The following is a 27116-nucleotide window of genomic DNA, read 5'->3' as shown; positions in this document are numbered from 1 at the left end:
GAAAGCCCTCCTGTTATTCCATTTAAGTAAGGGCTGACATTTCATTCATGCACTTTTATTATCCATCCTAGGTTCCTACAGGCAGCCTGTGCACATCATAATTGCTCCTCTGAATTTAAACTATAAGGGCAGGGGATGGATCTGTGCTGACTAACATCTGATATTGATTTTGGGGACTGTTGGTTAGAAATATGTGTGCTATGAAGTCAAAAGACAGAGAGGCTCTATCATACCTATTATCTGACTTCATGAAGATCTGACCTCCCCGTCAAAGAAAATATTTGAAAAACACAGAAAGACCAAGGAGGCACTGGTTTAATCAAAGGGTCTTGTCCTTTCTGAAACAGATCCACAGCAACTCAGTCCCTGTTTCACCCTTGGGTGGAGATGGGTGGGGACTGAGCAGATGGCGGCTGGGGGTGGGAGGAGGACCTCCACTTGGTCTTTCCATGCATTTTGATGGTGGACCCCTGTGAATGTATTACCCATTCAGAATTTAAATACACACAATACAAAAAAAAAAAAAAAAAACAAACCCCAAAACCCAAAGGGTCTTCTCTTTGTTCATACTATTATGAAAACATCCACTTAGAATACTTTGATAGTTATGGTAAAATATTATTGGAAACAGACTTTGCTTCTTGATAAATACAGTTTGTGCCTTATATTACAGAATAAAGACAGAAGGAGAAAAGTGAGGGCTGTCATCTGATGGGGCAGTTTGAGATTTTCCAATGGCAAACACTAGTAATCCTTGTTGCCGTATTTAGTACAAAGTATGAAGGACTTAATCATAGTAGAGTTCCTTATAATCACAATTTAATTATCTAACCTAATTTCTTTCTCAAGGTAGGCCTAAATCATCTCTGGAATGTTAAGTAATATAAGAAAGAGTTAACTAACTTACTAAGACATAAGATCAAGGCAATGTCAAAAATTAATTTAAAGTAACATCTTAAAAATTGTTAGCTTATAGATCCTCAGTTTATAAGATCAGAACTTGATATCGTCCAACTCCATTTTCATTTTCAAGATAAGGAGAACTTTTATGCTTAAGGAAGATGAGGGCCTCTCTTTACACTGGTTTTGTTGGCTACTACGTATTACCCATTTGGTTAAAACTTCACTCAGATAGGGATGCTGTCTTTCTTGAATATTAATACTCCTGTGATGTTTTCTGTGTTGACACTTAAATGGAATTTAATCTCACGGTATTATTGCTTATCGTTTCTTTGTAAAAGCTCCTATTGAAAAGCTACTACCAGGAGTTATCATGGAAACCCCAGTGTGCTGCCCGGACATCTTGTTACTTCTTCTGTGCATGGAATGATGCAGCTCAGTAGGCACATGGGGGCACGTGTCCAGACGAGGGGGGTGCTCTACTACAAACTGTGGGGGCAGGACATGCCAAGCACAGCTGCAGGGAACAGGGAATTCCACAGCCCATGTTCTTCTCCGTCACTTCATCATCACTAGGGAATGTGTATAAATTGAAACTTGATTTCAATTGTGGATTCTCTCCGACATCGTCAAGGAGGTTTAAAATTACGGCAGCTCTAAACATCAGTCAAGAATGTGTGAAATGTTTAAAAGAAGGAGGTTTATTTCTTCTCCCTTGGGGGGATAAAGGAAATGAAAATGGATTAAAGAGTTCTCTCACTCTCTCAGAGCTTAACACTTTTACTTTTCAGTAAAAAGATGTTTTAAAAGCATGATGCTTTGCTTATAGTCAGCTTGTCTGTATCTCTCTCAATGGACTATACTTGTCAATATTCAATTCCGTATCATTCCCTTCTGGAAAAGCATCATTACTCCGAGAGAATCAGCATAAGTGGACCATGTATCAGAGGTCCAACCACAAGGAACTAGAGAAGAATCAGATCCGACATACAAGAAATCATACGTCTGGAAGTGCAGTTCAGTTGCTCCTCCATGACCCAGATATATAACAGCATCAACACCACGTTCCTATGGCGTGGCAACCATGGAGAAAGTCACCCCAATGCCATGGACCCACAAAATATAGGAGGCTCCTGTTAGCCAGAAATAATCAGCAAATAATAATAATAATCAGAAATAATCAGATGGTGGAAATCGAGTACACTTAAAACTGGAAATCAGGGGCACCTGGGTGGCTCAGTGGGTTAAAGCCTCTGCCTTCGGCTCAGGTCATGATCTCAGGGTCCTGGGATCGAGCCCCACATCGGGCTCTCTGCTCAGCAGGGAGCCTGCTTCTCCCTCTCCCTCTGCCTGCCTCTCTGCCTACTTGTGATCTCTGTCTCTCAAATAAATAAATAAAATCTTTAAAAAAAAAAAAAAACAACTGGAAATCAAAAGGCCAGAGTAAATAATGAAAAAGGTTAGATTGAGACTTTCTTCTAAAAGACAAAACTAAAAACCATAAAAGCAAGTTTAGGAGTTAACAAAATATTGGTTATAACCGAAATTCCTGTATGAGTTCTCACAATGAACAAAGACTAAACCAAAAAGGATTTCTGCAGAGGAACGTGTAATTTTTCCGACCGAATTCTATGACAGCTTGATGTCCTTCAGTTTTTATTCTCACAGCATAAGTAAACAGACAGTCTTTTTGCAAATGGATTTGCTAACCAAAGACCTCACCTATTTATTTATTTATTTATTGGTCATTTAGTCTTTTGATTTTCAACTCATTCTCATTTGAAACACGTACCAGGAAATCATCCTAATTCTTCACACATTGCTAGAAAACCACAACCTACAGCTTAGTTGTGAAGCCAGGGTTCCCTAGCACCCTCCCCCTAACTTCAGGCCATCCTGCGTCTTATGCAAAACTTGCGGTTTTGTTCTGCAATCCATTTGTTCAGTATCCAACTGCCTGGGGTGCAGACAAACAGAAGGAGTACATGAAGGCATCCAATGAGAAGGAACGCTTGAGTAAGGACCAGTTCTAGAAATGGTCAGGTTCTTAGCAGTTATTTCTGTGTTATGACGATTTTGCTTTCCTATACAACCTCATTTCTGCGGGGAGTGCAATAATGAAAAATAAGGATTATGAAGACCGATTTTTAAACCTATTTTAAAGTAAATTCTCTTACACTGAAAGCCTACCAAACCATAATCTATTGGTGTTCTTTTTAGAACTTCATGCAAGACTCAGAGCACACAGGACATCCTACTGAATGAATAATTAGCATATATCCAAATGAAAGAATCTGGAAATTTTAGTTTGGGGAATTTTAAAGTTTATTCTGTTTTTTTTTCTTTTAATCTGTTTCAGGGAACAACAGTGAGGCCTTAGTTACTAAACAGGAATTAAGCAGCATCTTCCCTTTTTCAACTAGATAAAGCACTGAAACATAATGGATCTATAAGAGGCATTTCCTCATTTATAGGCATTTTCATCTCCTTTATAAGTTAATAGGTACTGAGATTGGACCTGAGCTAGCATAATAAAGTAGTATAAGACTGCATTACAGACAGTCCCTGAACATTTGTGTCTATGACTACCAGCCCAATTTCAAAGATGGATGACTTTAAAAAATCTCTTTCACATGTAACAGAACATATATGAATTTAAATAATTTGCAACAATGTAGCTATTCATTGAATCGTCTTCTTAGAGGATACAGGACTTGACACAAAAAACATCTATAAGTTACAATACTTATTGGCAACAGAGTTGTAGGTTTACCTGAGATTGTGCATTGACATTGGCTCCATTTGTAACCAAGACCTTTACCACCTCTGCTTGCCCAGCCAAAGATGCTATATGCAAGGCTGTGTTTCCTTTCTGTAAAATGAAAAGATACATCAACTCACCCTCTTTATTTCTCTGTTTTAACATTTTATAAAATGTGGAATCCCTCTATGTTTATAAGTTTCCCAAAGAGAACGTGTTTGGCAAGTATCTCATGAAATGCTTGCCCTGATTCTTATTGAGGGCTGAATCCTCATTGAATCTGTCAAGAGACACAAAAAGCATTCAATATGGGATACTGACCTTCGTAGCTGCATCCACATTGGCTTCTCTCTGTAGCAGTTCAGAAACAACTTCTACATGGCCTTCTTTGGAAGCAAGATGGAGAGCGTTCAACCCATTCTGATTAAGAGTGAAGGGAAAGCTTTACTTAGCATGTTGAGAATAGAGCAGCAAACAGTCTACTTAGAACTCTTAAGATCATATCCCACCAACAATCACTCGTATGTGTGCAGTGTAGAAACTTGAGTTACAAATAAAGGCACTTAAAAGTAAGGTGGGTTGTTCTGGTATCATTAGTTACTAAATTTTAGGAATTATTAAAAGATGCCTACCTACATTTCTGAATGCTTCTTTAACAAAGCAGACTTATTTGAAAATCTAAGCTGATGACATTTAACCAACTGAACAAACAAAACAAAACAAAACAACAAAAAAACAGAGGTGCCTGAGTGGCTCAGTTGTTCAGCACCCGCCTTCAGCTCAGGTCATGATCCCAGGATTCTGGGATCAGGCCCCGCATCGGGCTCCCTGCTCAGAGGGAAGACTGCTTCTCCCTCTCCCAGTCCCCCTGCTTGTGTTCCCTCTCTCACTGTGTCTCTCTCTGTCAAATAAATAAAACCTTCAAAAAAAAAAAACCAGACAAAATAAAAAACAACACCAAACTGACAAAAAGAGAGAGTCTTGGCAATAACTAAGGAAAGATTCAAGGAGTTTCACATAGTCTGAATGTTTAAAATCTTCAGTAAAAAATTAAATAGCATCAATAACCACAACTAACCTGATTGCAAATGTTGATGTCCACCCCATTTTTTATGTAGTCAAGGGCCTTTTCTAGGTGTCCGGCTCGAGCTGCTCTTAAGTAACTGGCATTGGCATCAGACTAAAATAAAAAAGAAAGACATTTTGATGAAAAACAAAACTCATAGATTGTTAGAACTATTCAACTTACAGTCCAAACTAAAAGAAAGATTTTTAAATTGAACTATTATATTTCTAACATGAAAATACTCTTAAAGGTCTTTGTAAAGTCACTAGGGAAAGGACAAATTCTTGAAAAGTTGCTTTCAAGTATTCAAAGTTACCCCTATGTGATGTCCTAACTGATTCTGAACTGAAAGAGAAAATACCCCATACTATGTAGGTACTTTAAATCAACATACAATTCCTAGAGAGTAAAGAGAAACCCCATAACTTCCTGGTGGTCTCATTATGAAAACCTCACTGTTCTACTTTGTCAGAAACTTCACATCTATCCCATTCTTTCACGTGAAACTATTACAACCAATTTTTCAATTCACAGCTTCACAAATACATTTAACATTGTTATACTGGTTTAAGAGGAATTTGGGAGATGTTCTCTTGGATTTTCAGTGTTCCAGCACGTAGCTATGTGCTGGAACACTGAATGTATCCGAAAAGCATCTATAAATATCTACCCAAATTATGAAGCATACTTCCTATATATTTTCAAGTAAGCTAAGGCTGCCACCTGAGTATTAGCAGGAGCAAATAAGTAAATGCATATGAATTGAAAAACAACAAAAACCAAATCTGTGATACATTCACCAAAAGCTTACAACTCTGCCTTTCTGCTAAACTCTAGTACCGGCGATTATGGGGTTGAAACCACCTACTAGTGAAGTCTTTAAGAGAAAGACAGTGAGAGGAAAAACTTCAAAGTTAGATCTGCACAATTTGGAAAGGAGTCCTGCTCCGTGTAGAACACCACAGAAGCAGGTTTCCGAAAGGAGAGCCAAAACCATCTCGTCACTGGTTATCAAAGCAGTCGTGTAGGGTATGGCTTCAATAACAGAGTAGCGTGTCTTCTGTCAGCCATTTGGCAAATACCTTCGAAGCCCCTGTTCACAGGCCACCTCATCTGGAAAGCCTTCCCAGACCTCCTGGGCAGAAATGCATCGCTCAGTGCTCCCAGAGCATTAATTTCATTAAGCCCTTTTGGTATTTCTCACACAGGCATTAGAGTTTTGGGTTTACGTGTTCTTCTTCCTCCCTAAATTGTAAGCCCCTTAAGAACAAGCAGAGGCAGATCAAGGGATAGACAGCTGGAAAGCAGACAAGACGCCAATCTTTGAGAAATGCTAATTCATCCCTGGAAATGTAATTGGGCTGAAGGAAATTCCATCTCTCAGAAGCGGCTTTGGTTCTGCTTGGGCCAGTTTAGTTAGTTAGGATTTGACTTGCTCAGGTCCTCGAAGGAGAGCCCACCATCTCTACAGTGTCCATCCTTCTCATGTATGCCTCTCCGAAGGAGTATCCCTTTTCCTCTAAAACAGGCCTTCCCAATCTCAGCACTACTGGCATTTCTTTTTAAGATTTTACTTTATTTTAAGTAATCTCTACACCCAACATGGGGCACGAACGCACAACCCAGAGATCAAGAGTCACATGTTCTGTGGAGTAAGCCAGTTGGGAGCCCCTACTGGCATTTTGATTCAGGTAATTCTTTGATGTGGGAGATGCTCCTGTTCAGTGTCAATGTTTACTAGCATTCCTGGCCTTTACCAACTATCTCCCAGCGCAACTAGTAAAAATGTATCCTCAATTGCCAAATTTCCCTTGCCAGCAGGGGAGGGAGGGACTTCTCCAGCTGAGAACCACTGCTCTGAATGAGGGGTAAGCTAATTTATTTACAGATTATAGGGTTCATAGGTTTCACTCATAGGTCACCACATGCCTAGACTTACCACAAGGCAGTGACTACAGTACAACATTCATCTTTCTGTTTTCCCTGCAATTAGAAGCATCCTGGCCCATTAGCAGGTGCTTAAAAATGTTTTGTGAATGAATGAACCAATAAATAAGTAAATTGTGTGGAAGTAACTGTATTAATTAAAATATCACCTGCAACAATACAGGAAGGTTTCTTCACAATAACAGCAGCTATTTCAATGGAGAAGCTGCTAGAATACCAAGCTGACTGCCAGAAATGATAAAGGAAGCCACTGAGTCAGGTATCTGGGAACACACGCAGCTGTTGCCAAAATAAAACTGGGACTGGAGTCAAGCATGCAAATCATTTAATCAGAGCTTCAAATAAGACAAAGGACAAACCGAAGTTTCCAGGAATTTTAAGAAAAATGAAATACGATTTTTAAAGAGGCTCACTACTTTGAGATGGTTAGGGTTTTTTTGTTGTTGTTGTTGTTTTGGTTGGTTTTTTCTTTTTGGGTTATTTCTTGGTCTGGTTTAAAGTTCAGCTAGAAATAAATTAGCTAAGCAAGGATGGCTCATTGTACCATAAAACATCATCTCCTTTGTGCCTGCTCAATGACTTACCAGTGAATTTGCCCAGAAGGGCTCTGATGCCATTCTGGGAACAAATGACATCAGTCTGCCTGGATATTTCAACTGCCAGAGATAACAACTGTGAGTAAAGCATCCCCACTTCTGACTTAAAGTGCATAAAAACAGCAGCTAGAGAAGTTCAAATAGAGGTATCATGATTCAAGGAAAGCCTCTGCATTCATTCCACATCTGAAAAGTTTGGTGATTGTACATACTGTCCATTTACCTCTTAGAATTTTCCCACCAGACTCCCTAAAGCAAAGCCAAATACAAACAACATAAGCCACATTTTCTAATTCAGTGGTTCTCTACCTACTTGGAGTTCAGATTCTCTTGAGATTAATAAAAATTACAAGGAAATATTTTTCCTTTAACAGTTGCACATGGACACATCCATACACCAAATCTGCACATACACATCAAATCTGCAGGCACACACATAATTCGCACACTAACGTCATGTGGTTCAGGATTGCCAAGCCTTCTCATGGATTCATGTTTAAGAACACCTACTCTAATGAAGAAGGGCTTTCGGTGGATTCCTTTACCATATCTATTTCACCCAGTGACCCTGGTACCAGATAATCCTCTGAGGTAGGTAGTTTACCACCTGAGAACTTTAAGAACAAGAGAAAAAACAAAACTTGTTTTTCTTCACTTTTCTCAGCCCTCCGTTACATACAGGCATGCTTAACACACGGATACATAACAGTCAGCCACCTTATACTTCAAAGAAAGAGTATGCAGGGAGAAAGAGGGAGGAAAAGACAAAGAAAAACAAGAGGAGGAACAAGAAATCTGCCTGGAAGAAAAATGACGTCTTAGGAAGTGAAGTTATTCATGGCTACAGAAAAGGAGCCAAGAAGATCCTCCATTTATTCTCAACCACCAGCAAGCAATGCAGCCACATCTTCCTTCCACGAACATTTGTTGAATACTGATGGTGTGCTAGGCATGCTGACATCTGGGTGCACGGCGGCAAACGCAACAGAGCGGCACAAATGAAGACTCACTTGCTTTTCACCTCAGTCTTAAGCTTTTCCAAATCATGTTGCTTAGGTAGCAGGGAAATAATGGATTCTTCACTATTTTTTTTTTTTCAAATTTTGTCCATAGTACCTTTACAATGTTCTTTATTTCCTTAATGCTAAAATATATATAAGATTTTGTATTTGGCTCAATATCAGTGTATTGTATCTCTTAGCTGTCATTTCCTTAGAAACTTAGGAGTTACTCTTACCACAGGCTACAGCCTGCTTTTTCATCTTAAATATTCTATCATAACAATGCCCCAGGCCAGTTGTAGACACAGCACTACAGAAGGACATCAGGTCTCCTGAGAAGCTGAGCTCTGCCACATGGAAAGTCCTACAGAGGAGGTCAGCCTTAAGGAGTTAACTGACATAAAATGAATGTAAGCAGATTGGTCAGCATTTTTTTCCCCTAGATGATCAAAATCTGAAAGAAGCATCTGGAAGATGATAATATCTTTCATCACCACTTCATGTCTTGTCTACTTAGTCATTTTACTAGACAGGAAAGAAATATGAACCATGGATGTTTTTCAAGGAAACAGCTTCAAGGATAGAGTCAAGCATTATTAGGTTATGAATTAGGTCCACCAATACTGGAATATTGATATTATTCAGCAGAAAGCAGTGATTGGAATGAATAAGCATTTCCCAAATCCCAACCTCAGTAATAAACCAACACTTCGTACTTCTGACTACATCTTAGACACTGTTGTGAGTACTTATAATAACTTCGTTATATTAGTCACTTAATATACTATATATTAATTGCGTGAGTCCTTATATTAAGTTAGCCCTTATAATATTTCCACGAAGTAGTGCAGTGAGTTAAACAGTGTCTCCCCAAAATTCATGTCCACTTGCAAACTCAGAACATAAACATTATTTAGACATAGAATCTTTGCAGATATAATTGGCTAAGATGAGGTCAGACTGGATTCAAATGGGCCCTAAATACAATGACTGATGTCTTTGGAAGAAGAAAAGATATGTAAGTATAACATCATTATGTTGTACACCTCAAACTAATATAATGTTACATGAAACTAATATAATGTTACATGAAAAAGAAAAGAAGAGGAGACACACAGATACATAATAGAGAACATGTAAAGATGCAGGAAGAGACTGGAAGTAAGTTGACAATAAGATAAACAATGCCAGGAGCCACCAGAAGCTGGAAGAGTCAAAGAAGAATAACACACCAGAGCCTTTGGAGGGAGTAGGGCCCTGTGGACACCTCGATTTTGGACTTCTGGCCTCCAGAACTGTCAGTCAATTAGTTTCTATTGTTGTAAGTCACCAGGTTTGTGGTGGTTTGCCACAGTGGCCCTAAGTACCATTAGTAGCTCCATTTTACAGATGAGGAAAAGCAACAGAAAGAATGCCTGATTACCCCAGGGACATAAAGCTTATGAATGGCAGGAATGCAAACCCAGACAGTCTGACTCCAGAATGCAAGCTGTTCATCACTATTTTAAGAAAAGGCTTAAGGTACCTGGGTGGCTCAGTCAGTTGAGTGTCCAGTTCTTGGATTTCTGCCCAGGTCATGGTCTCAGTGTCCTGGGATCAAGCCCCATGTCACAATCCAGTCTGCTTAAGATTCTCTCTCCGTCTCCCTCTGCCATTTGAGCACCCACACGAGCATGCATGTGTGCACCCACTCTCTCTCTCAAGAAAAGGGGGGGCTTAATAAGTGTTTGCTTAATATGTGTTTGCTCCATAGTTTATGCTTGGAGACTCTTGGTTCACTCGTTCATTCATCTTCCATCCATCCATCAGTCCATCCAACCATTAAATTAACTACATAAGTATTTTCAGGTAAAACAAACATTACTGAGAACATATAATGCATCGGCTGCTGCAACTAGGTACTAATGTTAGAGATGTGGATCATAAATTCCTTTGATTCTCTTATTTTGATCTGAAGATCCCCAAATTTCCTAGCCACTCAGGTATACAACTTCGGTGTGAACATTTTAACTGAGGTATAATTGACATATCACATTAGTTTCAGGCATACAAGGCAATGACTTGATATTTATATATATTGTAAAAGGATCGCCACAATAGTCTAGTTAACAGTGGTCTCCATACACAGATACAAATCATGTGTGTGTGCCTGTGTGAGAAATGAGAGGTGTGAATCCTTGATTTCTTGTTTCTTCTTTACTCTCTCCTTCAGACTTTCTTCCAGAAAATGATGTGTATGCTTTCTATCAAATACTCTATCTCCAAGGGGCTTTTATAGCTTTTATTTTCCCTTAAAAAGTATTTATCAGGGCATCTGGGTGGCTCAGTTGGTTAAGCATCTGACTCTGATCTCAGCTCAGGTCATGATCTCAGGGTTGTGAGATGGAGCCCTGAGTGGTGACCACGTTCAGCAAGAGGTCTGCTTGAGATTCTCTCTCTCCCTCTGCAGCCCCCCAATTCTTTCTCTAAAAACAATTTTTTTTTAAAAAAAGTACTTATCATAATGTATATCATACATACAAAAGAATGCACGGAACAGATATGAACAGTTTAGAGAAAAATAATGAAAGAAATGCCGGCACGCCCAGTAAGCTCAAGAATGAAATTTACAAGCAGCTCTACAGACTTCCGATCAGTCCTTCCTTGACCAGCTCTCCAAAGGCATCCTCTGTTCCAGTTAATCATTCTCACAACTTTCCTCATAGTTTTCACATCTATGTAAACTTCTCTAACCTAAATATTATGTAGCTGACTGTCTTTGCATTCTCTGTAGGAGGAATCATACATTTGGATCCTTCTGTGACATGCCTCCTTTGTGTGCTGTTCTGTTTCTTGGAATCCTCCATGCTGACATGGGTAACCGCAGTCCGTTTATCACGGCGGCTGCAGAGGATTCCATTACGTGATTGTAACACAATCTATTTATCCACTGTGGAGTTGATGAATGTTTGAGTTGTTTCCAGTTTGGGTCTCCTACGAAGTGTGTTGCCGTGAACATTCTGGACCCAGTCCCGGTGCACACAGGCAAGGATTTTTAAGGCATATACCTAGTATCATAAATGTTGTGTCATTTGGTATGCACTAACTCAACTTTATTAGTTAAAGGCAAACTGTTTTTCAAAGTGATTGTACCAGGTTATACTTTCTATGGTTGTGATTATTGATCATTTCATATTCCTTAGGAATTAATCTTTGGGGATTCTTTCAGGCCTGGGTTAATGATGCCACACTCTGAAAAGGACTTTATGATTGCTCCTTCCAGTTGCCTCGAGGTACTATCAACCCAAGATTATTTTTAAAATAAATGCTTGCCTTGAGTGTTTTTTGCCTTTGTTTTAAAAGACTACTCAGATAAATTTAGACTTCCAACTGGTATGGATAGGAGGGATTCCTTGTGGTTACAAATTCTCAGGGAAGATTCCCCCCCCCCCCTTCCAGGTGGTGACAAATTGAGACAGGGAAGTTTTTGCTACACTTTCTATGGGGTGGGTTTATTTCCTATCCACCTTTACATTGGGAGCCACACCCTTTGGGGCCCAGTTTATTAGGGGATCTCTTATTAAACTGTGCACTTTGGGCATGTTCAAGGCTTTATCTTCTGTGCCCTGTGTTTATGCAGACAAGTGAAACTGGTTCTTGCTTTCATGTCATTTTACCTCTATAGAGCCCTTACTTTCTTTGTGTCAGCTTACAAATATATTTCAAAGGACTTACTTTTATCATTATCCTAACATCTTAGCTTTCCTTACAGCTGGAAATACACTTATTTTTTTTAAGATTTTATTTATTTATTAGAGTGACAGCACAAGCAGGCAGAGCAGCAGGCAGAGGGAGAGGGAGAAGCAGGCTCTACACTGAGCAGGGAACCTGATACCAGGCTCGATCCCAGGACCCTGGGATCATGACCTGACCTAAAGGCAGAGGCTTAACCGACTGAGCCACCCAGGTGCCCCCACTTAACATTTTTTCCCCATTCACCCTGCTCTAATTGCTCAGTTCAGACTCTAGCCACTGTTGCCCAGATCATTCTAAAAACCTCTAGGAGGCTGTAGTCAGAACACGCACCAGAAGCGCTGAACACTGTTCAGGAGCCTCTGGGGATTCTGAGAAAATCATGACGAACGACGCCAATTAAGAGACTTCACTAAGCATTTTATGTACGTAATTTTTATACATGCATTTTTAGTGTTTATTTCTTAAAAATTCAGTCAGGACTGGAACCTTCATAACAGAGGTGAAAAACTAACTTCTTAAAAGTAAGTGGCTTGCCCAAGGTGACACAGCTAATAAGTAAACAGCCAGGACTGAAAGCCACTACTGCTTGAGAAAAGCCCAAACTCTCCCCTCTATGCCAGTGGCTCTGTGTGGCCCTAGAAGTAAAAAATCCTGAGATCAAGAGCGAGGCCGCCTAAGCAGATTTCCTTATGCCTGTCTAGAGTTTCACCCCAGGTGGATACACTGTTATCTGCTTTATCTGTTGATGTTTGAGGGCATGCTTCATTTGTAAGAATGCTTCTGCTCTTAAACCACAATATTCAATTGCTCTGGGATGGTCTGGGAGGCCCTTTAAAACCAGAGGCAAACAAACACTTCCAGACTGAACTAAAAACATGAATGCTGATCTTGAAGGCAATCTAGATAGCTTTTTATTCCCCAAGGGCTTAGTATTTGTAGACAAGTCCCATAATTTCCTGGCACTGTGACATCGGGCAGCGCATCCCTTTGCCAGTAATGCTGACCACCAGCCCTCGGACCCTCTCCCCCATTAACAGACTCAGCAACTCAATCCTAGGTCCAGCTCCAATGTCACTTCACCTGTGCAATCCTCCTCCACAAACGCCACACGATCCCCCTCTCAGGGCTCTTACAGCACTTGGTCCGTTCTGCTCGGGTACAAGCTGTTTATCGAGATGGACTGTAATCTTTTTTAGGGCAGGTCCTCGTCTTGCTCAGGGCTGCATTCTACATAACAGAATCCCAGTAAATGCTGAATGAAGAAATGCTGACCCTTGTATGGACCAATGCTCTCACTACTCCCTGAGGAGCAAACACCTACAGCGACTTAACTCAGAGCCAAAACGTCTGCTCTTTCTTACTATCTCTGCATTTCATCCAAGAAAGGTTAAGGGTCTAGTGATAGACTTGGGTTCTTCCGCACTTGAAGAGACGATAAAGGGGGCAGTGCTCAGCAGGTCTGAGATTACTCTGATTCCCTACTTCACCTTGGTCAGAGCGCCCGATTTCTGCGATGCTTGCTGGGATCACCTGCGGAGTAATGTTATTTGTTTTAGCGATACCTGTCAGAAGGTTCGTGCAGGTGAGGTCTGCAATCTACTGTACTTTGTGACTCAGAAGACACTGAAGTGCTCTGGTATCTAAGAACATGGTCTCATGACCAACAACAATTAGACACCTATAATCTGTGGGGCACTTTCCATAGATTGCCCCAAATTCCTCTCACAGGGATGGGAAATCTGCGTTACCATCATCCACATTTACAGATCAGAAAGTCAGGTTAGGTAACTTACACAAGGGCATTTTTCTAGAAACCGGCAGAGGCAAAATTCCTGTCTCCCTGGTTTTAGAACTCTGCCCTTAATCCCCACTCTTTCAGGCTTCCTTGGCTACATGCTCCAGAGTAATATAAAAAAGGAAGAAGAACGTACATTCGTTGAGTAAAGAAGGAAAGAAAGTGCAAAAACATTTACTTCGAGTCATCAGAGTGACAGGTACTCTGCTAGGTTCTTTCCGGGTCCTACTGGAGTGTGGTCATTGTTCTTCTAACTGACATCTGTCCCTCACCTTTCCTTTTGTCAACACAGGATGGTGCCGGAATACAGACGCCCCCGCTCCGACTGGTAATCAGTTGTGGTTTTCTTCCCACATGTTTATGCCAGTGGTCCTGGTTGTTGTAATTATGTAATATAATTACATACTATTTAAAGCATAAAATAGTGCAGAGACAGGATATTTTTATGAAAACTAAATTAAATGCTTTGGAAAGACTTATTAGAAAGAAGTTTCCTAAAAATATTCCTGCTGAATCAGATATGAATGGGATGACGGTAAGAGACTAAAATAAAAACCAGAAAAATCCAGAAAGATTCTGTACTCACATTACTTCACCAATTGCTTTAATCTCGAGCGTTCTTCGAAGACACAAACTGGGACTCCTAGAAAGAGCATTTATGGTATAGAAGGCCAAAGAGAGTAACAGGGGATTCACGCTCAGAGAAAAGCCTTCATTTTATATCCACTTTGGGTAAATGGATGTATTTTCCTGTGACTTAGGGCAACAGTCAAATATTTATGAAATATACCTACCTTTTAGCATTCCTGACTGATAGTTATTTTTTTAAAGCTAGCCAAATAACTACTGATGCAAGTTTTGCTGAATAAAATGCCTTCTGTTAATCATGCTTTCTACTTCTCAAGAAGTTAATTTTAAGAGGGTTCTAAGACACCTTTAATAAAGCTTCTAATAAACACCTCCAGAAGCATCATCTGGGGTGTGGGGGGGGGCAGACCTAACAGACCTGTTGCCTGGCCATGCCTCAGAAAATATGGCCCAGGAAGAGCACTGGTGTTACGATCTTCTCACACTGGGTGCACTGATTCAGACGTGAATGGCAGCACCAGCTACACAGACACGTCAGAATATGGGTAACTCTGTTTAGTTAAACCCACATTCTGAACTTCACTGTGGGCTTATGCTAAGAAGTGAAATCACAAGTCTGGGTCTTCAAGGAATCAACATTGTATCTCTCCTGAGCAGTAAAACAGATCCTCAAGTGGCTATTGCATTTACTCCATCACCAGGACTGGGAGTTCATAGTCCACACAGGGTTCAACATCTGGCAGCTCAGCAGTGACGTCAACTTGGCCTCGACTCTGAGGTTACAGTTACTGCTTTCAGTGATCATACAGTCTGGCCGTGCAGGCTGGAGCCGGCATGTGGGATGAGATTTTATGGTAGCAGAACCTACAGAAGAGGATGAAGTCCACAGACGCTATTGAGAAAAGCCATTTCTACATACTGAATATGGCTGAACGGCTAAGAGGAGGAGAGGCAGGAATTCTAGAAGGGCCCCAATAAGGGGGGAAAAGAAGAAAGGAGGAGCCCCCGGGTGGCTCAGTCAGTTAAGCATCTTTCTTCAGCTCAGGTCCTGATCCCAAGCATGGAGCTCCCCACTCAGCTGGAAGGAAGCCTGCTTCTTCCTCTCCCTCTGCCCATCCCCCTAGCTGGTGCGCGCTCTCTCTCTCTCTCTCTCTCTCTCTTAAATGAATAAATAAAATCTTAAGAAGAAGAAGAAAAAGAAAAAGGAAGAAGAAGAAGAAAGGAAAAGTGAGCAGAGATATAGAAATGGCAAGGTTTCAGGAATGGCAAATAAATAATTTCTACCGGAAAAGGGGAGGCCCCTGGAGAGAATGGTAAAGGAGGGGTTCCTAGAAGGTTTGGAATGGCACTTAAATCGGACTTAACTTATCATAAAGATACCAGTAGCCAGAGAAGGGTTTTGCAGAGTGGGAAGAAATCATTAGATTTCTATTTTAGCCCAGTTAATTGACAGCAGGTTCATGTTGGAGAAAATGGAGACAAAACGAGGTGTGGACCAACACTTGTCAATTTATGATGCCTCAAGGATCTCCAGGGGAAGACTTAAACAAATAAACAAACAAACAAATCAGACACTCAGGCTCCTACCCCCAAGAGGTTCTAGTGGCCTGAGATGGGACATTTTAATAGCTCAAATGAATCTAATGTGCAACCAGATGTGAGTGCCACTGAATTCGGTCACAATAAAATCATGGCTCTGTGTGACAAAGAAAGACAAATAACATATGATTTCACTTATATGGAGCATCTAAAAAACAGATGAACAAAGAAACAAACAAACAAAAACCAGACTCTTGAATACAGAGAACAAACTGGTGGTTGCCAAGGGGTGGGGGGTGGGAATGGCAAATAGATAAAGGGGACAAAGAGGTACAGACTTCCAGTTGCGGAATAAATGTCACAGAGATGAAAAGTATAGGCCTAGGAAATACAGTCAATAATACTGTAATAACATTGTATGGTGACAGATGGTGACTACATTTATCTTGGTGAGCGTAGCGTAATGGATAGAATTGTGGAATCAGTACGTTGTACACCTGAAGCTAATACAATATTGTATGTTAATTATATTTTGATTAAAAAAAGAAAAAATATGGCTCTACGCGATATGGAAATCTGGGGGCAATAGCAGGTGGAATGGAAAAGAAAGGAAGGATGCGAGAGGCATTCTGAAGGTCTGCAGCCGGATTTTTTTTTTTTTTAAAGATTTTATTTTATTTGACAGAGAGAGAGAGATCACAAGTAGGCAGAGAGAGTGGGGGGGAGGAGGGGGGAAGCAGGCTCCACACTGAGCAGAGAGCCCGACGCGGGGCTTGATCCCAGGACCCCGAGATCATGACCCAAGCTGAAGGCAGAGGCTTTAACCCACTGAGCCACCCAGGTGCCCCTGCTGCCAGATTTTTAATTTCACTAAGACAATGTCTCAGATCTGCATGCCAGATTTTTAAAAGTTTGGCTTTCATGTTTGCCTCCCTCTCCTCCTTCTTACTCTTCTATATCCCCCATTTAAAGCAAACTTTTATACCCAGAAACTACAGATGTCAGGCTGTTCTTGGTAGTATCAGACAGTAATTGTTGGTGAATAAAGTAATACAGATTTGTAAATTATTCTCAGTCAGGAGGGGGATTTATAGAGTATGGGGGCTGCTTTTCAAAATCCCAAAGTCCTCTGTGCCACTGCTCCTTAGTCACTGATTTAACGTCAAGTACAGTTTTGAAATACAAGTGGAGCTGCTTCGCAGAACTTCTCAAGATCTAAGACTGATATGTTTATCTGGAATAAAACAATTTTGGACAGAAAAAAGTGGCTCAAGAGTCACATTCTTCTGAATGTAAGGCTTTGAGAGTGGACACAGAGCCATGGGGGTACCCAAGCATATGGGGTGGGGGGGACTGGTAACAAAGGAGGGATTTTTATTTTTTATTTATTTTTTTATCCACTGGAGTAGAGCAGAATCACAGTTTATACCTATATTCAGATAGTCCCCACTCAAAGTTTCCAGATATTTGAGAGTAAGATGTTATGTGCTGATATTTTATAGATCTCTTACACAGTGATCTAATTCCTGACCAATTTCAAAAGAATGTGACGAATTGCGCAACCCACAACAACTGTGACATTCATGCGACAATCTGCCTCCTGTCATTAACAACCACAGATCCTTTGGGTACTGGTTTTCTCTCCCACCCCCACCCCCACTCCCATGCCACCAAGGGGTATTAGTTATCTCCACAAGTAAGTCCTTTTGAGGTGTGTGTTTTGGGGGTGGGGTGCAGAGATCCTAAAAGGGAATTTTGTGTGGCAAGTGCTTGAAAAAAACTCGAACTGTTTTAGTTAGGGAAGATCTTGAGTTCCTAAGGTTTCATTCTTTTTTATTTATTTGCTACCCAGTTACTGGAGATACACCAGGGTTCTCCATCCGTAAGTCAGCACTGGGAGGGGTGGGGGAGTTGGGGAGGGCTTAACAAGGAAGGAAAATGCTTCTAAAGGCATCTGTGTTTGTAAGCATCCCTATCAAAACCACCGGAAGGACCAGGGGCTGTCTCCATAGATTCCCTCCCATTGCTACAAGGCTGCCTTTGTTTGTAAGGGCTTCGCTTGGAACTAACCTTAGTTCATCCCTGAAAATGAGGTCACTGTCCCCTAACACATGTTAAGCATGGTTAGCATCTTTCCACCGGGCCCTTGGCCAGAAAGGCCCCTGCTGGTGCACATTTCAAATCTGCCAGGGCTCTTCTAATGCGGAAAGGCAAAACAACATTTCCATCTTTATCTTTACGTAGAGGGGACTGGGAACCAGTTAAAAAAAATAAATACAGCGTTGGCCGGCTTTTGTTTTCATAAAGACAGTGTTTTTAAGAGATTTACTTGGCTGTGCCGATAAAAAACCCACTCTCATCAAGTCTGTCCACTACGATCTGGTTTACATCAAAAGGAAGACCCAGAATCCAGGCCCCTTGCAGTGTCTTTTCTCACCCAGAATTCAGAGACCTAAAAATTCTCCTGGAGACTGATTAGAAATAAAAATAAATACTGAGAAGAAAGAGGTTTCCTATAGGGAGGGAAAAAAAAAAAAAAAGCAAACCAACACATCGAGTGTTGGTGGTGGGTGGGAATTTCTAATACTCCTCAATGTGAAGTTGATTCGGTTCAGCTGCAAAACAGGATTTATTTGGGTTTATCTGAAATTTTCTGGGAACATAAAATAAGATTACAACTTCCCTCTCAGGGGACACAAGACCATTTGTATCAGGGGAGGAGAGTTTTGTATATCCTAATATTTTGTGGTCAATAGAGTAATCTTATGTTCTGATTTGTGGTAGCCTGGGACAGAATTTCAAACCACTTTCACTTACAACTTTCGTTTAAAAAACTTTCCTTACAGTATAGAATTTTAATGTATCTTAGTGGGCTGTGGGCACAGATTATGTCCTAACACTATCATATCTTAGGCAGAATGCTATAAATGATGTTAGGACTAGATAGGTTAGAACAGTTCAACTAAGTGACAGGTAAAGTCCTCCCTTTCCTAAAAGCTCCCTGATAATGGTGCAATGTGAAAGTACTCTTAGAGCTATAAACAGGTGGCGTATTCCAAAATGAATAAAAATGGAAAAGTGTTAATAAAAGTTCCATTCTAGCCAGGATACTGAACATAAGACGTAAAAAGAGGTGTAGCTCCTTATCCAAAATATTCCTGAAGTTTAAAATGAAAACAAAATGAACTCTTCCCTTACTCCATTTTAGGACATTTTAGTATGGGGTGAGTTTGTCTTTGCAGAAGACTTGCAGGAGAATACAGTTATAGAGCCGGGACCCAGTAACCTTAAAATTCATAATCCATTTATCCTTTGTTACTCTGAAATACAAAGATCCAACAGGAATAAGTAAGCCTGGAAGACAGCCAGAGATGGAGAAATTATTTCTAAAATGTAGGTTTTCCAGGTGGATTCATTAACAGGCATGTTTGAAAACTCTGCTGTGTTTGGACATGTTTCTGGTTATCTCTTGGGATGAGAAAGCACAAGAGAAATGGTAATACGCTGCTTTGGAAAAAACAAATCTATCCACAGCTCTCTCAGTGCTCAGCAACTCAGAACATAGAACAGCCCTGGAGGATTTTCCTTTTTTTTTTCCTTCACCTTAAGCCCCAAAGATGGACTATTAACACGAGGAAGATTTAACTCCTCTGAACATTTTAGTCATTTCCATTTCAGAGAATTATTGTCCCCATTGAATTAAAACAAGGATGTAGCTGAATGTTGCATAAAGTAGTTAGGAGTTAATTGTTGGTTCATAATGTGTAAATGTTGTAGTTGCCAGGCTCTCCAAAACATATGACTGAAAGCCTTTTCCATTTGTCAGGCAAAAGGCTAGCGCTGAACACAAATAAATAAATAAATAAATAAATAAAATGGAGAGCCTCTAGGGTCTTCAACCTTCTCATTATCAGTCATCCCTTCTCTTTTCTTGCTCTGCTTCATCTAGCTCGTCCGTCTCAATTATTTCCCACATGAACATGTCCTTTAAGAAATTCTTTCTTGCTTTCCCATGAGCGAGGCTGCCTATAAGATACTGGCGGCCGAACCTGTACTCCATTGCTCCCCCGAGGAAGTGGCTGTCTTATGAGAACAGGCTCTCTCACCCCTGGAAGGATCACTTGACCTGTATACCCCACCATGTCTTCATTTATAATTGTTAGAGCTAGGAGAGTAATTTCGGTAAGTGCCCTTGACTCACCTCAACGATATGTATTAAATAATCTCAAGAGAAATAGCCCTGACCTAGTCAACTGGTAGGTAAAGATTCAATATAGTAATGATTGAATCTTAGTCTGAATATATAGCTTTGTTTTGTATCATCAAAAAAATTGTGTATTTTAGTTTTTCTAAAACACATTTTGGTTTTGGAGGGAGGATGAGGTTACCGCATCATCTCTATTGCAATAAATAAGAAACTGAAGCAAAAAGAGGTATGATTTGCTTAACTACTTAGGAAATTGCTGAACACAGCAATCAGGATTCCTGGATTTTATGTTCTTCTCCCTACCTCATGGTACAAGAAGAACGGACTGGTCAACAAATTTATGGTTTGAACTAGTATAAGGACTTGGCTGGAGATTCTACTGGCCAGACTCCAGTAAAAAATGGGATCTCCAAGGTGTGTGTACTGGTTCACCCTTCCTTTTTTTTTTTTTTTTTTTTTTTTTAAAGATTTTATTTATTTATTTGACAGACAGAGATCACAAGTAGGCAGAGAGGCAGGCAGAGAGAGAGAGGAGGGAGCAGGCTCCCTGCGGAGCAGAGAGCCCGATGTGGGGCTCGATCCCAGGACCTTGGGATCATGACCTGAGCCGAAGGCAGAGGCTTTAACCCACTGAGCCACCCAGGTGCCCCTGGTTCACCCTTCCTTTCCCTGAACTGCCTTCCATTTCGCAGCTCTCTACACGGTCATCTTGAGCATCCTGGGGCACAGAGATGAATCCACACATCGTGAGCCCTGCCACACAGATGAAGAGGACTACGAGCAGCCAGCGTTGTCTCTTCAGCCATCAAATGAAACTGTTCTGAGCCCCCATGGGATCGTATTATGCAGCCGAAATTTGGGAGTCTGTGCGCACCTTTGTTTTGAAAACAAATGGCAGGCCGTTGATGTATACCAGGCCCAACCACAACAAAGAACTGCGGAGTCCCTTAGAAATGCTCCTTGTGATACGAAGGTACTGCGACTTATCACTTAGGAAATACAGAACAGTTACTTCTGGCATTACACATGGTGGGTTATATAAGACACATCAACTGTTTGGGATTTTTCCATTTATTTGGTATGTTATGAATCAGAAGAGGGCTTCATGCCTAAGGATCCTTATTATGTAGGAGGCATTGGCATGAGTCCTAAAATATTTAATCCAGCGAACTATTCGCATCTTAAATATAGCAACTGAAAACAGTGATAAGCTAAAATTGGTCTAGGTATCAGGAGAAAAGAGAAAGTGTTTACTTGAATAGATGAACATTTTTTTTACTTCCTTTTTCTTTCTGAGATTAGAAAATAAATAGCTTGGTTTTTAGTGTGGATAGACTTAATATTGTGAACATATGTAGTTTCTTCCACTGCACAAATATACTTTATGGGGTGGGGATCAGCCAGGCAATCACAATACACTGGTCAGATAATTAGAGGTCCAGGGCTAAAAGCCCAAGGAATTGAAGGGTGAGGCCCATGGCGGCAGAGGGAGATGAAAGATTCTTGAATGTGTCATCCTAAAATGTTGTGTGCCAGCTGCTGCGGCTGGAACCTTGCTGGAAACTATCTGCCTTCTTTGCGGGGCTCGTGCGGAACATGGTTCCATATGGACTCTTATCAACACCGAGATACCAAAATGCTATGGCTCTTTCCATTTTAAATTTTCACTGCTATGCACATCTGTCATCAACAAAGGGATTTTAGAAGCCCTTGGCAAAAATATAGCTAAATAAGTTCTTACCCGAATGAATAAAAAATTTATTTTAAAATAAGTTTTGTTCGCCAGTGAAGTCAGAAGTAGATGGGTAGGTTTACAGACAGGATGATTTGGGAATATTAAATAATCTCCAGGTGGCATTTACATTTTCCTGGACAAGATTTGTAACTAGAAGACTTAACATCTTTACACTGAATGGAATAAAATGGAAGAAAGAGAAAAAGCATACAATGCCCAGACATGCAAGAGGTCTCTTAAAAAGTACAATGAAAACACGTGGTAAAGATAAAGAAGGATGTTATTTTTTATTACTTAAAGTTTAACATAGAAGAGTAGACTTTATCCCAAAGTTAAGGTAACCATGGGACTGTGCAGTTGTAAGTAGTTACAAGGTGGTGGCTGTCTTTGAAATGTCCAGCTCTATTATAATCAGACGGCTAAGACGTACTGCAGGGATCACGGGAACAGGACTCATCTTTAAGAAGCTGCCTTTCATGTATGAAGACGAAGGTGCTAACTCAGGGGTAGAATATCATTTTAAGTTTTTGGAGATAGATCTAATCAATCACTTTCTCTGATGATCTCAGAGTTCAAACTCTGAAGCCTAAATTCCTCCATTCAAAACAAGTCTCTACAATTTACAAACTGGGTTTCTTTGGATAAGAGACTTAAATGCACTGTAGCTTGGTTTACTCATCTGTAAAATGAGAAGAGCAGTAAAATTTACCTTGTACAATTTTTGATAAAACTAAGGGAGTTAATATATGCAAAGCGGTTAGAAATGGCCTGGCACACAGCTGACCTTTAATTAATACTATCTATTATTATCACCTTAAAAATTTCTTAAGTTAATTTTTTTAGCTTGCTTGGCTATGGCTAGTACCATAAAGAGTCAAGTGCACATAACTGATCACACAGGGACTGAACATATGAACTTGACCTTATTTGACCAATGCTTTCAGCAACTATGCTAGGCATACAAACCAGGCCAGAGAAGGTTCACGCCACATTCCGTCTAGATTAATGGTTCACAAACTTGTTTGTCTCAGGGTCCCTTTACACTCTTAAATACTATTGAGGATCCCCAAAGAGCTTTTGAATAAGAGTCTTATAACAATTTCTATTTACCGCCTTGGAGCATAAAACTAAGAATTAAACAAATATTTATTTTAAAATAGTAACACACGCTATGTAACATAAAACATGTATCTTATGGAAAATAGTGATATCTTCCAAACCAAACACAACATGTGAGAAGATTGGTATTGTTTTACAGTTTGGCAATAATGCTTGACAATAGAAGATATTTAGATTCTTGTATTTACTTCTTCATTCAATCTCTGGCCACATGTTGTTTTGGTTGAAGTATGGGAAGGACATACAGTCTCAGACAGATAATGTTGTGAGAACAGGAAGGACCTCTTAGGTACTCTGGGAGAGTCTCGGACCACACTATGAGAGTGGCTGGTCTATAGCAAAGCTGTCACACCTACTACCCAGCACTAAGGCTGATTATCTCCCAACAGAAGAATTTAGGCAACAGGATTGAGTAGGAAGACAAAGTGGAAGGAAATGCAATGCTGCTATTTTTGCAAAGTACAGACCAGAAATTCTCTAATTGCTATCTATTTACTGCCAATAAAACTATGGATTCCCCCAACAGTTAAATATGCATTCACTGCCTCTTCACTACCTTGCTTTAGCCCTCTTCCTATATAGGCTCTTTCCAAGTGTCCACATCCACATGTTCCAAATACTCTGACACTGTGACACGTCGATGGTGGATAATGCCGTCCTCAGAACATCAACTGAACGTTCTTGGAAATGACACGTGAGAAATAAACAACCCATCTCATTGCAAGTCATGTCGCCATATCAGAAAAGATAACATGAAAATTCTTTATAGATAATTTGTCATTATTGTGTAAACACAATTATAGACACGAATCCTATATTCTGGGAAACTTCTAGCCTGGAAATTATAATCTAATTTTAGTCCCTAAAATGCAAAATTAGCTAGTACATTTTCCTGTTTAAAATATTTTGAATATGTAAATATTTAGAAACATTGTGCCTTATTGTAAGACTAAATGGTGACTAGAAGGCCAACATTATTTTAAGTCTAGTTTACTAAATATTTTTTGCTTCTTTTTAGCTATATAATATCACTTTATTTTCAATTTAATTCAAACATTCTGTTGATAAGACGCTTAAAATACTCTTGAGCAATTACTCTTGATGACAGGCTCTACTCTTCAGAGATAAGGACTCATTTAAAAATTTTTAACAAATACTTATTGAATGCTCACTATGTGCCAGATTCTGATGATCAAAAGATGAGTAAGACACAGCCTGTGTTTAAAAAGCTACAGTATTCAAAGTATAATTTATCTTATTGACACAAGTGTTTTCAAAATACAACAGAATAACTACTGAATTATTGAAACATATAAATCAATAATATATCAGAGTGACGCAGAATTAGAACACAATATAATCAAGAAGTTAAGACTATAATCTGACACATACCCAGATTTTACAAAACAATTTTTAACATTATTGACTTCTACTTTTTAAATTAGCTGCATCACTCACTTGTCATTTGACCAAAGAAAAATGCATTCACTTCTGGAAATGAATATCTATCTGAATGTCTACATAGATCCGTATTTCATGTGAGAGCAAAAAAAATTTCCTAAAATAAAAGAATTAAATTCTTTACAGATTTTTATGCTTAATAAATGACTAATTAGCAATTGCAGATATTTACCTAATATGCTATGAAATTTGTGTTGTGTTGTCTAATATTTATTAATAGTCTAATTCAAAAATATGACTTAATTCTTACTAGTAGCCTATGCAATATTTTGGGGATGTAGTAAAAATATATAACACATAAATATTTACTTTAGAATAAAGAATTGGCAAATATATATCCTAATTTGTGACTAAAACTGCCTTAGTATTATAAAGAGAGTGACTGTTAAAAAGACAGGACACTTAGATTTTTAAATTTGCTTTTGTCTTATAAATGTTGCTTAGAGTTGATATTATCCAAATTTATAACTGAGAGGAAGTAGTATCTTCACACAGAAGAAAGCACACTTAGTTGGTAAATAAATACCATACTTACTGCATAAACAAACATCTCCATTTTAAAACAAGAAACTACAGAAAAGTCTCAACACCAAAAGACATGTTTTGTGACTCCTTTCTTGAGTTTGACTATATGAATTTTCCCACTTGCCCTAAGCTTCCTAATGCGAAAATCATCAAAAATAAAATTGTGGATTCTCACAACAGTCAATTATGTATTTATTAATGAATTATTAAAACACCAGACATATAAACTGAAGATAGAACAGGAAGTGATACCAAGAACTTCTATTTGGTAGGATAGAGTAACTTTAAAGGATTTAAAAATAATTCACAGCTATGCAAGATCTTATCATTAGCTGCCTCTGAAACGCACATTCAAATTGTATAAAATTTGGGCTTTGCTCAATATTCGGGTCAAGCTTCTTCTTTTTTTCTTCTGCCTGATCATTATTTAAGAGTTCAAGTTTAAGAGTTAATTTTTCATCAATCATTTATGGCAAAACTAGTTCTTTCATAAAGACTTGATCAGCAACCCATGAGAATATCTGAAACTGGCAGAGGTACACACACTCTGCCTTTCTAGAAGGTTTGGGCTATAAATGTTTCACAATTAAAGGTTGTAAAATCACTGAAAGTTTCTCCCAAAGCAGACTAAGCAATCCTGTAGAAAATCTCTAAACAATACTACAGAAATCACAAGCCAAACACAAGTAGCAGGAGGTATTAATGATCATTTATGAAAATGTAATTATCTACTATACCCTGTTTGCAAGGATTTTATCCATAGTTCAGCTCATGCAGACAAACTGTTCAGTCTTCCATTCAAGTCAGAGACGAAACCAGGAGATGAATAATTCTTATTCATTGTCCAGCTAAACCCAGGACAGCAACAGTATATGCTACACTCTATTGTGATGGGACTTCTGTGTGATCTGTGTCGGGTCAGTACCCTTCCAGAGTCACTGCTTAGGGCAGGATAATTTCAAATTCAGTCTGTCATTTTATTACACGTTTTTTAAACAGCATGCCCACCAAAACAGAAAATGCTGCACATATGGGCTGAGATCAAATGCTCTCATCATTTAGTTGATATATTCTGACACGAGGCAGAAACAAGATGGTCTGCTTTTATTTGAGCTTTCCTTTTGGATCTTGGATCTTTACTTTCTTTCTTTCTTTTTTTTTTAAATTAACTCATTAATTCATAAGAGGTCAAAGCTTTTCAAGTGCATTCTTTAAGATTTGTTACATTTGCACTTGGCTTGAAACTTCCTAGCAATTAGTATTTTTCAGAGCTAAGTCTCACTAGGTCATCAGCAAATGTCATTCTGATTATATGTAAAGTGTTCAGTTCCACAACTAATGGAACAGAATGCACATCTGAAATTCAAGCTCCAATACAGCTTGCGATTTTTGAGGGTGAATTGATTATTTTTAGGGTGACATAATGTGATTTTTAGGACTCACCTGTCAGCATGCTTATGCTACTAGCAAATTATCCTTAATGTCTGGAATTCATGAACAATATTTACATCTTTATGATGAATCTCAAGTTTAATTTGAAAAGGCCTTTCTCTGAGGCACACAGGATATTTGCAAAGTCTCACTGAGATTAAAATTTCATAAATGTCTACGGTAGAACAGAGCAATATTCAGTAAAGGTCATGAAAGAATATTCTTGGTGAAAAGATTAACCTATTTCCAAGAATACAAAGATTAAAACTGAATCCATCTGAAATAAGTTTCAAAATGGTGAGTTCTCTGAATTGTTGTTTTTTTTTTTTTGGTAACACTATGAAATGACAGTTCTTTTCTCAAAACCATTAGCCTGTCTTCCTACTTGATGTTAGAACTAGCACCAACATCCTCACCTTTATGATGTCTTCCACTAGACATTATGACCAGCGCATACAAAATGTTCATTCAGGACTTAATATACTGTATTAATAGCAAAGTACATGTGTGAGTGCATGTGTGTTCTCAGAAGTAGATAAACTGGTACTAACTGAAAAGACATAGACAGAAGGAAGAGATCACATGAAATCTTAAACTATGCCATAATCAAAATAGCATTTTATGATTCCTTCAGAATCAAATATTCAAAATTTTATACACATAAAGCAAGTATTTACCTCCTTTCCCCATATGTAATCCTTAAGGGGACA

General features: G+C 39.2%; 1 protein-coding gene across 1 annotated transcript in view; it reads right to left on the bottom strand.

Moving 5' to 3' along the window:
- ANK3 (ankyrin 3) overlaps positions 1–27116 on the bottom strand; it is a gene marked incomplete at its 5' end in the record, with an annotated part of 330132 nt that overhangs the window by 216636 nt on the left and 86380 nt on the right. Inside the window, 3 exons of the mRNA XM_080822938.1 lie at positions 3674–3772; positions 3983–4081; positions 4740–4841. Of these exons, the coding sequence (XP_080679064.1) occupies positions 3674–3772; positions 3983–4081; positions 4740–4841 (300 nt within the window). The remainder of the gene's footprint in view (positions 1–3673; positions 3773–3982; positions 4082–4739; positions 4842–27116) is intronic.

Source organism: Martes martes (assembly GCF_963455335.1).
Source record: "Martes martes genome assembly, chromosome: 14".
Lineage (NCBI taxonomy): Eukaryota > Metazoa > Chordata > Mammalia > Carnivora > Mustelidae > Martes > Martes martes.
The sequence above is the reverse complement of the archived record's forward strand: the minus strand, read 5'-3'. Positions and strand labels throughout refer to the sequence as shown.